Here is a 16345-nt window from a genome sequence, read left to right on the forward strand (position 1 = left end):
GCGGGGCGTTGGTAGAGGGATGGGACTGGGAGCTGGGGCATTCCCGTGTCTATTCTGAGCGCTGCTGTTGGCTGGCTGGGTGACCCTGCGTGCTCGAGCCTCGCAGTTTCACAGCTTCAGCATTTACCAATCTGTGAAATAAAAAGGATGGCACCTGCTCTACTGGCAGGGCTGCTTGCAGAACTGAGCTTATTGATGTTTATAACAGCATGTGTAGGATCTCTGGGAGAAGGATGGTGTGGGCACCCGCGGTGGTGGGGTTTTTGCTCAGGGTACCCTGGCAGCGAGGAGCATCTGCACCCAAAACACCCGTACTGCCCAAAGGGTGCTGTAAGGTCAGCCCCTGCTGGGTCATCAGCAAGGGCCTAGATGGCCTGGGCAGCTTTTTCAGTGGCTTCTCTGCTGGTCTCTCCATGTTATTTTTATTTACCCTCACTTTCAGTTCTTTTTTAAGATTGAAGCTCACACTGCAAAGTCACTAGCAGACGCTGATTCATCTTGAATTTGGGTTTAGCAGGCAGCGTCAGCCCTATAGCTACAACCGTGCTACTATCCCACTGCAACATGAAAGAGGGACTGTGCTGTCAGTCATGCAAACACCGCAGACAGGAGGGAGTTGCAGTCAGTGCCACCCCCGGGTGTGTGCTGGAGCCACATGGTGACCTGCAGCAGGGAACATACACCTGGAAGGAGAAAACCCAGTGGAGAACTGGGAGCCCCAGTGCTGTGCTGTGGCTCCCAGTGCAACACGTCCTGCTGCCAGCAGCCTGCTTTTCCCTGCACCACATATTGTGAAGAGCACAAGCAGGGTTAACTGGGAACATAAAAGAATACAGGCAGCTTGAACAAAGCCTGGTTTTGTGCAAAGATATGAGGTAGCCCTGAGTTTAAAACATATAACAAAGAAATCCTTGGACTGTTGAACCTTATACAGATTTTTCCCTTTGTTTGGCTCATGCAGAAGCCATTAAGACCCTGTAGCACCCATTTGAGTTCAACCCTGAATTTCAGAACCGTTGACCTTAGAGCTGCTTCATGAATTGCTGCATAGGGATACTATATGGTCACATGCCGTGCCTAAAGAGGTTCTGTGAGATGCATCACGGCAACACTAATACCTCTTTCTTCTGGCTGCATAGATAGGCAGAATGAAGTGTCAGTATGTCAAATGAGGCCAGGTGTGACTAGCGAATGCATGACTTGAAATGCCATGAGTTGCTTCACCTTCTCCTTCCTCCATTTTATTGAGGAGTCGATGCTCCGTGATTGTGTTCCCCTGTCCCCTGCTGCTGCTCCGCCGGCTTTAATTAAAGATTCAGTAAGTGTGGGCGCTTCCTGGCTGAGCAAACAAGGATGGATTTAGGGAGGATTTGTTTTTGCAGATCATGCTGTCTAAATAGATGGTGTCTCTCCTTCCCATGGCTGTGTCAATGGGATGCTTCAGCCACAGCCCTGGGTGAGGAGGCTCAAGGAGGCATGCTCAGGCTGGGCTGTGTTTTCTTTTACGTTGCACGTTTTAAAATAAAGCTCTTTTCCCATTGTTAGGACATGCGGTTGCTCAGGCCGTATAAATTGCGTTATTAAGTGAGTAAGGAGCCCTGCTGGGTGAAATTGGCTTCTTGGTGAAGGCAGAAATGTGGAGCAAGCGACGCTGTGCTGCTCCTCAAAATGGCTCTGCGGCTGGGCCTGGGCCTGCGCTGAGTGGGCCGGCTCCCTGTGTGAGGAGGGTTGCCATTTAGGAAATGTTGTGGGTTTTTTTTCCTGTTTCTGCTGTTGGACAGCTCTGTGGCTTGTCCCCTCCCTGTGGTGTCCTTGGTGTGCGAATTGTAACTGTCATGGAGGAGGGGTTGCCGTCCCTTGTGTCCTCCGTGCAGTGTCCCACATGGCGGGGCCTTGGGGCTCTCCTGTGGTGAGGAGTGGCTGCGAACACAAGGTTGCTTCACTCTACCACCTCACCGCCAGTCATTTTTCCACGAGGATTAATGTAGATGAGCAGTTTCTTCCATGCTTTGCTAATTTTTCAGCAAGACTTTGTGTCCCCACACGGGGCTTCTGCTCCATGCTGGATCTCCAGCATCTCCTAGAGATGGGCCTGCCTGCCTGGGGTCACTGTGGTGGCAAAGGAACAAATCTGAACCTAAAGTTTCTCTAGCCTATTCGATGAAGCATTTTAAAAAATAAATATTAATGGACAGTGTGTATAATGGTTTGACATCCTCTCTTGGTGTGAAGTGGAGCCTTGCTGGGTGTTGGGGTTGGTCAGGCACGTCAAGGCCACGTCTGCCTTCCAATGGCCTCCACAAACATGGTGTTCTTCAGCACCAAGCTGCTGTCTCTACAGTTAACTTTACTGTTGGTGAAAGAAAATTCAAGAGGATTTTCCCAAGAGTTATTATTTCCATTTGGAGGTTTTCAAGGATTTGTCCCGTGGGTGCGAGCAGCCAACAGGCTCAGGTTGGAAGTCCCTCGTGCCTCCAGCTGGGTGGTGGCTGTTGCGTGTCCTCAGGTCTGTGAGAGCTGAGGCTCAGCCGAGGACACGAGGGGACTGCAGTCAGCATCGTATAAGTACCTCCGAGTATTTCTGTAATCACAGCTCCACTAGGCCATTTACAGCCGAGTCATGGGCTGTGCTCAGGAGAGGCCTGGAGCTCTTCTGCATGGCTGAGCATTGAAGGATATTTCCAGCAGTTGTTTGCCAGGAAAATACAACAAGCAATGAAGGCCCCTTACTAATTAATTGTAATGGCAGGAGGAAGGGGAGGGAATTGCTTTCCCATCATGGCTGCTGTGAAGATGCTCTTGAAAAAGCAAAAAAATGTGTGAAAGCTGCCAGAGCCAGGAGATTGTTTAAAGATATTGCTTACTGTGAATGAAACATTGCCAGGCAAGCAGAATAAACAAACTTTTCTATTTTCTTCTGCAGGGTCGTCATGTTAAAACAGGACAGCTTGCTGCTATTAAGGTTATGGACGTCACCGGGGTAATGTATCTTCCTCCTCCTGCATTGTTGAATTGCCAGATAAGAGGGGAAGGGGACTGCATGTGATAATGTGGGGATTGTGGAAGGCCTGTATTCCTGGGAAGCAAGTACACTTTGAGATGATTTGAGATGTGCCATTGAGAGTTTGTGTTTTTAATAAATGTGGGAGAGGAAAATGATTCTGGAAGAGTTTTGAGATTAAGTATTTTTGTGCTGGAACAATGAAGCATCCTGTTCCAGCAGTGGCTCTTTTGAATGGATTAATAAAATGTCAAGAAAATTGTAGCCACACAATTCTGGATTCATAAAACGTGTTGTTTTGTTTTTTTTTTGAAATCCAAGTTTTTCACCAAAAACCTTCAATTCACCAAAACTATCTGCAGGTGTTGTTTTGAATAACTTTATTATGCAAGATAAAGTACTCCTTTTGTATCCTATTGATACAGAGAAAAAAATGCAGCACCCTGGTTTCAGCCTGGTTTCTCTTTTGCAACTTACATCAGACTAAGAGAACCAAAAATTTACAAATCAGCAAACAAATAGCAGCATTTAGGGAAAAAAATGGCTTTACCATTTCCCTACGGCCACAGAAAAAAAAAAAAAAAGTAAAATTGCTATGATCCCTAAAAGCCTAAACAGATGCATATAGGAAGGTCACATGAAAATGTTCTTTCTCGAGTAAGATTTTAATGGGAAGTACCATTCATCTGGTTTTGGTGGGAAGCAGGCTGTCAGGGAATAGGCAGACCCATCAAGCATAGCGCTTTGGCGTGAACGACTGTGAGATTCCCAAGAGGTAAAGTGTGAGTTTACAACAAATTTAAGCTGAAAATTCAGAATACTCCTTTGGGGCCAAAGAGGGGCTTAAATTTGAGTCAACACTTAGTTTGGTAGTTTTCAACTATTGTCAGTTCAGAGGTGAGACCTCCAGGGACTCTGAAGGAATGCCACGAGCCCCAAATCACTGCCAGAAAGCTGCTCAGAGTAGGACCAGGCTTGGGCAGGACTGGCAACGACCACAGGGAAAACTGAGCAAGCCCATGGCATAGTAGAGGACTGACTGTGTTTTATCGCTGTTGATGCTGAGGTGAGATCTAGAGCCAGATCTAGGGCCGTGTTCTCCAGCCACTGCAGGAGAAAACTCTCTGTTTTCTCTAGAGAGACTGACACCACAGGGGGATGAGAAGACCTGGCCAGTGGTACCCAGGGAGCTGGTGGGTTTTGGCACTGACAGCTCCTCATTGCCTCCAGCATGGTTGAGCATCCAGTTGCTTTCTGAACCAAAGAGCTTCAGTAAAAAGAAAACCTCCGGGGCCTGATAAATCAGTACATTCCCTGGTTCCCCAGGCAAATGAAGACAAACTTGTTGAGTGCTTGAAGGGAGGAGGTGCTAATGGTCTTTCAGAATAGTCCCCAGGTATTTCTTGTAACCCTTGGGTCAGTTCCTCACCCTCTTTGGCCATGATAGAATTGGAGGTCATTTATACAAGCTTCCCTCCTTTTATTTTTTTTCTTCCTCTTCACTCTTCTTCCCTGAATTCTCTCTGAAGAACTGTAATCATAAGTCATTTTTTATGGTAGTTTGGGAAGAAATCTGTGTTTCTGGCTTTGTTGTGTGACATCTGGTCAGGGAGCACTGGTGTTCAAGAGGAGCTGCATCTGCCGTTCGGCTGATCACCAGGTCCTCTTGTCATCTGCTGGGTTGTAAAACTGAAGGCAGGGTGAAGCAAGTGAGGGACAGAGGGGACATACAGAGAGAAAGAAGTGACAGTCCTCCCGGTCCTTTTATAATAACACTCATCAACATCAAGGTGCTAACTACTGCTCCACGGCCTGTGAAATTACAGCTGTGCCACGTTTTGTAGAAAAACATCCTGGTGGGCCTCTTGACAGGTCTAAGAGCTTGTGCTGATGCACTACCGGAATAGTGCAAGTGTGGGTAAGCTTCAGAGCAATGTGGTACAAATGTAAATTATGACATGAATTAAAAAATTCAGTTTGAAAAGGTGGGCTGAGAAGATGTTAATTTGTGAGGCCAAAGTCTCCAGTCCAGATTTTGTGTTCCCAGGCCTCTGGTGTCAATGACATACTGCAAAAAGTGACTGTAAAAAATAAATAAATTAAAAAGCAAAAGGAAACTGAGGGGAGAGGATGATCAGAAATGGGGTGTGTGGAAGTTCACCAGTGTAGCAAAGAGAAGCTGGAGCCTGTGAAGTGCTGTCTCTTAGTGTTGCTGTTTTTTTTTTTTTCTTTTTTTTTTTTTTTTCCCCCTCATCCTAGGATGAAGAAGAAGAGATCAAACAAGAAATTAACATGTTAAAGAAGTATTCTCACCACCGAAATATCGCTACGTATTATGGTGCTTTTATTAAAAAGAACCCACCGGGAATGGATGATCAGCTCTGGGTAAGTTGCTTTCTTTTCTTTGAAAATAGCTGGGTTTTAGCAAAACCACTTTCTCTGTGTTACCCGCTTACCACCACCTGTGTTACACAAAATACCTTTTTTTTTATTATTATTTTCAAGTCATGACTTTGAAAAGGCTGTTCCTGCGCTGGGAAATGCTTCTCTGTTCTGCTGCAAAGTCTTTGCAGACAAATGATTAAAACCATTTTTGTACTGGATTGTCATTAGCAGCATCTTTGTTATAGTAATCAATTGAAAACTATTGTATCCTACGAAAATAAACAAATGCGTCAAAAACAGCTGGAAGGAGAAGGGAGCTTTGCTGGGAAGATGGAGGCTGAGAGGCTGGGTGGGGGATGCTGCCGCTCCTGATTCCTGCCAGCTCTCGGCTTTGCTTCTTGTGCTCCGTGTTGTACAGAGGCAGTGCAGGGAAATGAAGAGAAGGGATGGAGCAGGGAGGGCAGGAAGGTCTGTGGCTCCTCAGCTGTGTCAGAGCTGATCGCCTTGTATTGCTGAAGGGATGGAAGCTGCTTTGCTTCCCCATAAATCCTTGCTGCCTCATCCTGCTGCTTCCCTTGCCAGTGGCTTCTCAGTTATTAACTCAGCATTGCCAGTCCTTGGAGCTGCAATCTGCCACCTATGACCAGGGATGAGCGGAGATGATGGGAGCCCACCTCCTCCTCCTGCCCTGGCTGCTTGCTACACAGAGCAGGCGGCACCACAGCCCGTGGCACTGCCTTCCTTCTTACCCCAAGGGCTAGAAACACAAAGCACCATTCCCTGCTCTGCTCTGAGCTCGGCTGGGCTGAGGTGGCTTGGAGCCAGCTCCTCTCCAGCCTGGCAGCAGAGCGGGTGGCCTGCCCGGGGCTGGGACACCCAAACCCACATAACTGAGCCCATGCGGCACAGATGACCTCTGTCTGACGTGTGCTGTGCAGGATTTTTGCTGTGCAGAGTACTGCAGGTGGTGGAGCTGGCTGTAGCTGCACGCATTCAGGCCAGAGGAACCGGTGCCAGCCTTTTCTCAGGTTTGCCCAGTGCTGTACGTGTTCTCCCTTCGGTTCTGAGAAGGCAGCAATGTCCTCTTTGGTTGGAAGGAGGAGTCCTAAGGAGAGTGCTTATTTTGGCGTCCAAAGCCTTGCTGTGTCCAAAGCAGACTGCTGGAGCCCAAGCCTGCAGCAGTAACAGATACCCATGGCTCAGCTGGAGGCAGGGGACGTACTGCAGAGATGAAGCCTACGTTGAGGATATTAAAACGTTATGAATTAGTGTCAGCATCCAAAACCTCAGTTTTCATCCTTTTAAGAAACTGCTCCCAACATCTTCCTCTGCGTGTTGATACAGTTCACACAGGTTGTTTTTCTTCAATATTTCCATATAACCCAGGCTTTGTTATAGGGAAAGGTCTGCAGTGCAGTGGCCACAGCTGATTGCCCCTGAGCCCACATGGCAGGGGGCTGTCAGGGAGAGTCACTGAGGACAAAAATGGCACCAGCAGGGCTCGGTGCCACTCAGGTACCCGAGACGTGCTGGTGTACACAGTTAGTGAGGAGACTTGGGGGCTCCAGGGGCTTTTATTGCTTGGGTTTGTTGTGGGTTTTTTGTTTTTTGCTGTTGTTGTTGTGGGAACTCTTGAAAAAAAAACCCTGTTCTTTGCAGTGGGCCTGGAATTCAGCGAAGAGAAAGCTGTCAAGCTGAGAAATGCCTTTTCAGCCCGTGAAATTCCATTTGGCTTTAGCTGTTTTATAATCGGTGTCAAAAAAAAAAAAAAAAAAAAAAAAAGAAAGAAAAGAAGGGAAAAAAAAAATAAAACCAGCCCACAGCATTTCCCCTTGTGCTGCTGGAGTGCCTGGAGGAAAAAAAAAAGCACCAAGTGTGTGCCAAAACCCGAACAGACAGCCAGGCACTGCCTGGGCTGTGCCCAGCCCCTGTGTGCAGGGGTGCAGCGCCTTCCTGCTGCCTGGATCTGGGGTTAAAACACAGCCTGAACAGGGAAATGTTTTTTTTTTAATTCAGCCCCAGTTCCGAGAGCTCTTGGTGTATGCAAATGTTAATAAAAGTCATCTTTTTAAACTGATTTGCCCAGATGAGGGAATCGGGATTTCCTCTCCGAGCAGCTACCTGTCAGCTCAAATCCTGCAGCCTTTCTTGGGGGGCGAACAAAGAAACCATTGCAGGAGCTGCTCCCCTTGCTCTGAGGAGTGCTGGCATGCGAGAGCTCAGCCCGTGCCTGCTGCTGGGCTGGCGGAGGCGTTCAGGAGGCAGCTCCCTGGCTGCGGAGCAGAGGAGCGCTGGTGTCGCTGTGTTAAATAGCTGTTGGTTCAGCATCTGATTGAATTAGGACTCGTGCGAACTCTATCAGTCTTGCGGAGCAGATAAAGGCTTGTTTATTTTTCATTGGCCCTTTGTTGAAATAAAGCGGTTTCTGATAATGCCCAAGTAATTCTTTTTATCGACATTCGGGAGGCTGATACGGAAATAAAAAACAGAGCTCTCTTTCAGCGGAGATTAAGATCTCGCCGAAACGCAGCGGGCTCCTGACATGAAGTATTGTCAGCGCTTCTGCCGCGTGCCTTGGTGATGAGCAGGGCTCTTGGTGATGCTGCTCCTGAATGGAGCAGCCACTCGCCCTGAAAGACGAGCTCAGAAACCAAGTGAGTTTTCCTGAAATTAGAGAGCCGCGCGGGGCGTATTGTGCCAGACAACAATAGAGATGTGTATCGCAAACCTGAAAATCTGATACGGTTGTTTAAAAAATAAAAAAAAATAAAAAAAAAAAAAAAGAAAAAGAAAAAAGGAAGTGAAGGTCATAGGGACAGCCTTTATGGAACATTAAAAACAAACCCAGGATCTCGTTCCCATTGTGGATAAGGTGTTGCTTGGCAGTGCAAGGGGAGGGTGGGCTGCAGAAATGGGAGAAATGGCCCAGGGGATGGCGAGGAGCTCGTTACCTTGTCCCTGCTCATCCCAGAGCCGTGTCGGGCTCTGCTGCTGCTGGTGACAGCCCAGGGCAGAGCCCCGCGGTCCCCAGGGCCAGCGGTGCTGCCGCCGATGGGTCGCTTCCATGGCAACCTCGCTGTCACCGGCAGGTGGATTTGTCATGAAAAGGGAAAAAAAGCTGCTACCAGGCAGGCTTCGGCGTAGCTGCTGGTGGCACTGGGCGTCCTGGCAGGGGGACGGCCACCCACGGCATCCTCTGCAGTGCTTGATCTGGGGCAGCTCCCTCAGGAAAAGAAACCGGGGTGCTGGGTCCGTGCAGATGTTGCAAACACAAGACCACGAGCCCAGCTCCTTCCCCTGCCATCCCGAAGCTTTCAGCTGACTCAGGACACGTGGCTGCCCTCCGGCTCCCCGAGGGACAGGATTTGCTTGTCTGGCCTCGCAGCCAGGCACCTTATCAGCGACGGAGATGGGCAAGAGCTGCTGCTGTCACAGGGAGAGCACCGCGGCGTGGCAGGGCCGTGCTGGGCGTGCAGCTCAGCGAGCGTAACAGGGGTGCTTTTTTTCTGAGGAATATTTTAACCTGCGCTTAATACAGATTCAGTCGATGTCTCTGTTTCTGAAGCGGGCATCGAGTTTTTTGTTGAGCTGTGAGGTGAGGGTTTCTGCATCTCAGTGCTCCGGCGTTGGCTCTGTCACTGCCACGAGGTGTGGGGAAGGAGAACCTTTTACAAAGGAGCCTACTGTGGGGTGAGGTGGGAAGGTTTTTGTGGCCGGGGCATATGAGGCTGCATCACCCCCAGCTTCTGCACCCAGCAGAGGAAGGGTTTCCAGCAGCGTTTAGCCTGGGGGACTTGTGTGATTGTTTTCATTGTATGTACTGGAGAAGCTCGTGTTGGAGCCCTGTGGGGTGATGTGCAGTGGCAACGGGAGCAGAGGTCTTTGTGGACAATCCCAGCAGGGAGCTGGTGGTGGCTGGGTTCAGAGCTGTGCAGGCTCCCTGAGTGATCCAACAGACGCAGAGATTTACAGCTGCTGCTTCTGATTTTGCCTCGCCTATGAATTTTGCTGTCACTCTGATGCGAAGAGCCAAGCAGACGCTAAATGAACTGTGTTCAAAAATACTTCCTCAATAAGCGGCTTGCAGATTAAATTTCAGCAGATGATATTACCTTTATCCCATCTTGATGATAATTTTTAATTATGGTTAATAAAGATGCAATCTGCGTTTCGAGTTTATTGTCTTACCCCATCATGACTGCATCCTTTAAGGAGATTGCTAACGACGCAAGTGTGTGCTGGGCACAGCTCTCACCTGGAGACATGGGGCTGGTGAGACAGCACCTGTGTAGGAGCAGCATTTGAAGCCTTTCCTACGTGTGTACTATTCAGTCCTAAAGTCAGCTGGAACTTCTGTTCCCTTTTCTGTTCTCCTGGAAGGCTGTTTGGTGGTTTCCTACCTGAATATACCCATGAGGTGTTTGTGTAATGATCCTGTGCCACGATCTGCCTTGTTGCTTAAATAGTTAAGTCATTCTGAGGATGGCCTGATCATCATATTGCTCCTTCCTGTATCTGCTCTAGTGCGCAGTTACTGTTCTTGTGGGCAAAGTCTCACCTTGCCCAGTGGTGTGACTCCTTTCTATCTTCTGAATTTTCTGTCTTTGGAGGCTGTGTGGTGTGAACCATAACTGGGTCTTCAGTAGCACCCGTCCTTCTGAGGATCAGCAGAAATTCGAGGATCAGAAGATCACAGGCTGTCCTGAGCTGCCAGGCACCCACAGGGATCCCTGAGTCCAGCTCGTGGGTGCCCAGCAGTGACCCAGCAGTGCCAGGGGATCCCTTGCAGCTTCCCTCTCAATCCTACAAAACTTCTGGAAGTGGTGATTGTTCAGGCCGGTGCCTGCCAGCTTGCCATTGCGGATGGGGATGTGCTGACAGCCCCATTGTCTTTCTGCAGCTCTATCTCCTGGAGCAGAGCTTGCTGAAGTGCCTTGCTGGGAGCAACTCCCTGCCCAGCTGGCCCAGGAGGTGCTGGCACTGCCCGCTGCTGCTGGGTGCTTTCCTAGGGGCGTTGTGGGAGCGTGCAGCTCTTAACCAGCTGAGCTGGAAACCCTCCCCCTGGGATCCTTTTTCCCTTTGTCTCTTATTTTAATCTCTCTGAGATTTCACGATTGCAGATTTCGGATACATCAGCAGGCAGCCGCATTATTCACCTCCTGGTGCCAAATTCATCTCACCTCTGTGGAAATGAGGGAGAGGACGGAGGAGCGAGTGAGTTGCCAGCTCCAGAAAGCCAATCTGGCAGATTAATGGATGCACGGGCTACTTTAATGGTGTTTGTTCCATCTTCCCTTAAGTGTTGTGATGGCAATACACAGCGTGCCGTGCCCTTCCTCGTCCGCAGCTCTGAGGAGTGCAGACAAGCAGGGGTGGTGTGAGTGAGCCCGTCTGGCTGCAGAGGGAGAAGACAGAGGTGCAGTGATTTTTAACAAAATTATTACCCAACCGCCCCCGTCCTTTCCAGCCAGCAAGGCCTCTTGCTGCAAGCCCTCAGTGCTGAGAACCTGTGGCTGAATTCCCGTGGTGGGGGACCATCGAGTGCTGCAGGGAGAGGTCAGCCTGTTGGGTTGGAAGGAGTTTTTGGCTGGGGCAGCCATCCAGGGATTTCCTTTCAGGATTTGCTGCGGCGGTATCCCGAGTGCTCGCGTAATCAGAAACACGTGCAGGTCCTGATATTCCCCGGGTGTCAGTCAGCCAAAAGGAGAAAAGACAGGAAAAGCGACTTTGAAACGAGTTGTTCCATTAATCCCCAATCAGGGAGTAATTAGTAAGCCAGGGCTGGAGCCAAGTCGGGTGATCCAGCCTGACTGCTGCTCTCACGCGGCTGGGTGGGACGGCTGCAGGCGCTGCAGCCTTGCCTGTGCACGGGGCAGAGCCTGGCCAGTCACGCCTCTGCTTCTTGAAGCCAGTTTCCTGACATCACAGGGACATGCAAGGAGTTTTTCAGCTCTCGTTTTAGGAAGAGAAGAGAAATTTAATATCGAAACTAAAGATAGGAGCGTGGTCGAAGCAGCCTCTCAGCCAGCGAGGGTATTTTCTGCTCAAGCGTTTTGTTGATTCGGGAGGTTTATAGCAGCGCTGCCTGAATTTTGTCCTTGTTTATTTATGACAGTTTTTTAATTGCTGTGTTTGAGCAATTTGGTTGGGAGTAAACCTTTTGTTGTGTCTTTCTCTTGGCCCATGCGTTTAATGACGCGATGTCACTTGCTGGGAAAACGCTCACTGCCATGTGGTGCGGAGCCTGAAACATGCCCAAGGAGGATCCTGGCGAGGCATGGCTTGTAAGGAGAGCAAACACCTTTTAGCAGACAAGCTGATCTGATTGGAAAGCGTGGTTTCACTTTGAGAGAGGCACATGGTCAGGTCTTGGAGGAGGTTTGCTGTATATCCGCACTGGGCTCGTGTTCCCAGCACCGTGATGCCTCCTGCACACGCTGTGATGGCCCTGGGAGGCAGACTCGCATCCGGGGCTATTTTTGTGTGTTTTATTTCCCAGTTGCTCAATGACAAGATTAGGTTTGGGCCCGGGTTAGATTCTTGTATTCCTGTATTTGATATTAGGAAGCTTTGTCAGTGGTACAGGTGGTGGTGCCCAGCCTGATCTGAAGCAGCCCGCGCAGGAGGACTCCGGCGGTCCCCGGGGAGCCCGCACAGCCAGCTTTGCCTCCAGAAAGGTGTCTGCTTGAAAAGGTGGTCAAAGGCAGGGATCTGCTGCTAGAAAAAGTTGAAAAACACATCTGGTTCTTAAGGTTGTGGGAAGCTTTCAAACATGTCACGTTGCTTTCACATTTTCAGGGTTGAAAAGTTTAAATGCAAGAGGCAGAGTCTTGCTCGTCTTGCTGTTTATACGAGAGACTGGTGATAGATCGTAAGCATAAAGTAGGGCGTGCAAGAGCAGGAGCTGAGATTTCCAGGCTTCCGATTGCCTCTGCTGCTTTTCAGCATTGAAGTGACTGCTGCGTCTTGTTCCCATCCTCGTGGAGAGCACCGTGCCTTTCCAGCCTTCCAGCCTTTTCTTGTTCCCTCTCTTAACCGAAGCCACGTGGAATAAAGGTTGATAGGGTCGGGGTTACGTGGTGGTGGCTCTGCGTAGCACTGCCACGGCCCCGCAGCTGCGATGGCAGGGTTTTACCCTCGGGTCAGGAGCCCAGAGGATGCTCTCAGGCTAATTGTGCTAATTGCCCTTCTGCTTCTTTTGGCAGCTGGTGATGGAGTTCTGCGGTGCGGGCTCCGTCACCGACCTCATCAAGAACACGAAGGGGAACACTTTGAAGGAGGAGTGGATTGCCTACATCTGCAGAGAGATTTTACGGGTATGTGTCCGCAGGGAGCTAAATGCCATGCTGGTGGAGTGTTGCACTTGGTTCTCAGGGGACACGTGAAGCCCTTGGCTCCTGAGGCTCCGTGGCTGCCGCGCTGCCATGGACTGGAGCTGCTTCGGTGCCGGTAGGCATGAATGATTCATGTGCTTGTATGATGCATAATGAATAAGCACTAGTTAATGCCCTTTAGCTCTCTTAGCTCCCTGACTTTTAACCCTCTTTTCTCCTTCAACAAAAATATAATTTCCTTTAATATTAATAGGGCAAAGATTTATTTACAATAGAATTATATTTTCAATTAACGGAAAGGTGAGGACTAATAAAATCTGTGGAAAGAGTCTGCATGATTAAAAAGCACCACGTGCTTTATTAAATCCACGTGTCTCCGGCTTTAATGAGGATGCTGCAGCTTTTATACCTGCAAGATAAATGTTTGATTGGAATGTCTTAAAATGGGCCACGCTGGAGTTTCACATACTGGGAGGTGGCACCTCCAGCAAAGGCTTGCTTTCATTTTCTGCAAATGAGGTCAGATTATGTGATTGTAGTGGCTGCCCTGACATTAAAATCTAGAGCTCTACAAAGTGAGATTTTGTTCAGGAGAAGACAGAAATATCAGACACGTGAAGAAAACGGTGGAAGAGCCATTCAAGGAAAATGAGACGAAATGACTGCTCTGACAGCTCGTCAGGCTGTCTCTGACACGGTTTCCGAGGCTCCTGCTGCTGCCCAGGGGTGACACAGCGTTTCTCTTTTGACCCTGGATGCCACCATCAGCGCCGACACCACCAGTCTGATGCACAGAAGGAGCTGGCGCTGTAGCTGATCAGTTGCTGCACGGACATTTCTGCCAGTGTCAGGAAACCACAGTTGCACGGGCTTATTTTAAATGTATGAGCTCTGTGGGCCTACTTCTTAAAATAGCCGCTGGTAGTGAGTCACAACCTAACCACTGAGTCATGTCCCAGGGCCACCATCAAGTGTCACCGCTCACTTTTAGACCCTGCAAAGTGCAAGCTCCGCTCCGCTGTGGCCACGCGTCGAGTCAGTGGTTGGTGACCTGCAGGCTGGGAGGTCTGCAGAGGCTTTCAGGTCATAAAAATAGTGTTGCAGGGCGTAAAAGATTCCCACCTTTGCTGCAATTCGCGTGGCTCGTTCTTGTTTCAGAAGTTGGGGGCTTGTCGTGAGACTTGGCCCTGCCCTGGGGAAGGATTTGTGGAAATCCAGTGAAATTTTTGCTTTGCCTCCAGTGCATGAAGGAGCCTCTAACTGGGCATAATGTGGCTAAAAATTGAGTGCAGCAGGGCTCCTCTACAGATCTAATCTGTTCCACAGTGTTGTCCCAAGGTAACGAGCAAAAAATGACTAATAACTACCAGCAGTGATAGCAGGAATTATTTTCTTCCTCAAATATGAATGTTTAATGTGAAACGTAAACCTAATGCAAAATTAGTTTTTAAAGAAATCCATATTTTATTAAGCTGGCAATATAGGTGGATGTTACTTTGGAACTGAAATAATAAATGAATGAAATAAAAAAGTAGGTTGCAAAAAGAAATTAATGAGCTAATAAAAAAGCACAACAGAAAAGCTCGTTTACCTTTAGCCTTTGAGACGGGCTTTTAATTTGAGCTATATCTCTGTTAGGGATATGTGCAAGTTATAATATTGGTATTTGCATGGTAGCTTTTTTGATGCAGGCTTTCCTCTATATCGGAGCCCCATTTATTGGACCGATATAACAGAGAGAATTGGTTTTTGGGTTTCTGGATGATGGAAATACAGAAAGGAGGCAAAAACATTATGTGATTTCTGCTACACAAATGGCTCCCTAAGGCAAGAAAGCACATGGGGAAAATTATGTCTAGAAATACAGAGGAATTTGGGTTAATATGGGTTCCTGCAGAAACTGAAAGGTTGGTTTTAATCCCTGTAGAGCTGACAGTCCCTGTCCCCTGCGACAGAGAGCACCCACTGCAGCACACAGAGGCAGCCCGTGGGCACTGCACTTGCTGGGGATGTCCTCCCAGCGTGTAACACAGGGCAGGATTTTCAGCACATGCTAAACAAGTGTTCTCAGGTGCTTAACTCCAGCTGGGAATCTTTCATTTCTGGGCCATAATTGGTTGAGGAGGAACGTCAGAAAATGACATGCTTTGAACTTGGATTCCTCTAACCTTTTTCTGAATTCTCTAGGGCTTGAGTCATCTACACCAGCACAAAGTAATTCATCGAGACATTAAGGGACAGAATGTATTGCTGACAGAAAATGCAGAAGTTAAACTAGGTAAGAGTGGGTTAGAGCTCTTGGAAATTGCAAGTAGGCTTGCTGGAGAGAAGAAAAAATTGGTAAAGCCAGTAAATGACTTGGAGAAATGGGATAGATCCTAAGAGCTACTGTGTGTTTTTTCTTGTGCCAGCCTCAATAACATGACCTTGGGCGTTGATCAAGTGCCATGCAATAAACTGACAGTGATTGATGACCAAGTTCTGCATGCACAGATCTTTTTTCAGTGGCGTTTCTGTTACAGAGGTGGCTTGAGCAACTCTGCCATCAGATAGGGGTTGAGCAATCGTGACCATTTTGTCATGCCCCAGGTTGAAAATTTGCCTGTGTGCATCCCTGGATGTTCTCAAAGCCCGTTTCCCCATTGCTTTGTGGAAGTGTCCTCCAGGACCGTAATCAAATCAATTTAGTGTGACATAATCCAGATTTGTTTTCCAAGGCAACCTGTGGGAGAGAGCTTCATTTGCAAGAACTACTCTCAATTTGGTATGCAGTGTTAGTCACCCTTGAGACGACCCGTCATCCGCATGGAGCTCGTACGGATGACAGCAGATCAGCACAGATGATGTGCTGATACCCTCAGTTGTCCAGCACCCATGTTATTAAAGCTGTCTTTGTGCGCTTTAATTTATGCTAGTGATGAAAGATCCCTTACACTGGGAAAGTGAGGTGGAAACCTTGTTTTACCATGTCTCTCCTCCCTCTTCACAGCAGAATAAAAACCCAGCTTAACAGATGGCACCACCAGCTCGTTTGGCTTTATGCTGGTGAAGATTCCCCTCCAAGGGGAAATTCTCCAGGGCAAATCTCCAGCCATTATGTTGTGCAAAGTGAACTTAGTGGACCATAGAGCATTCTCTCATTGATTTGATTTCATCAGTTTTTGCTTCATTTTGCAGCTCTGTGCTTGACATTTCCCTATGGGCCTTTGTCCTTAGCCCTCAGTTCCTTAAGCCTTTTGCATTTCTGCCGTTTGCAGCAAGAATTTAGGTAGAAAAATGAGGCTTCTACAAACATTTGGCAGGCTTTAATTCAAATGAAAAAGCATAGAACAAAGGCTCCTGCTTATTCATGTTTCTAACCCTGTTCCTCATTAGTATGAGGAGCTGTGATTTCTTTTCATTGCCTCCTGGCAAGGAGGAAAAGACATCGGGTTTCTTACGAAACCTGGAAATCAGATGATCAGATTCATCCTTGGATGACCTCTGTTGATCTGTTGACCTCAGCAGAGATGAAACAGGGATGTCTCCAGCCATATTTTTCTCTCCTGACTGTGCGCTAACGTACTTTAATGTTTTACATTCACCAGAAGAACGTTGCTCGGGTTTGTCTCTGACCTCATGGTGC

The 16345-nt window shown here is 48.4% G+C and overlaps 1 protein-coding gene across 4 annotated transcripts in view; it reads left to right on the top strand.

Moving 5' to 3' along the window:
* TNIK (TRAF2 and NCK interacting kinase) overlaps positions 1-16345 on the top strand; it is a 142099-nt gene that overhangs the window by 63245 nt on the left and 62509 nt on the right. For all 4 annotated transcript variants that reach the window (XM_082766844.1, XM_082766842.1, XM_082766845.1 and 1 more), the window contains exons 3-6: positions 2924-2980; positions 5261-5386; positions 12592-12702; positions 14908-14998. In XM_082766844.1, the coding sequence (XP_082622970.1) occupies positions 2924-2980; positions 5261-5386; positions 12592-12702; positions 14908-14998 (385 nt within the window). The remainder of the gene's footprint in view (positions 1-2923; positions 2981-5260; positions 5387-12591; positions 12703-14907; positions 14999-16345) is intronic.

Source organism: Aythya marila, assembly GCF_965140915.1.
Source record: "Aythya marila genome assembly, chromosome: 9".
In the NCBI taxonomy this organism is placed as follows: Eukaryota; Metazoa; Chordata; class Aves; order Anseriformes; family Anatidae; genus Aythya; species Aythya marila.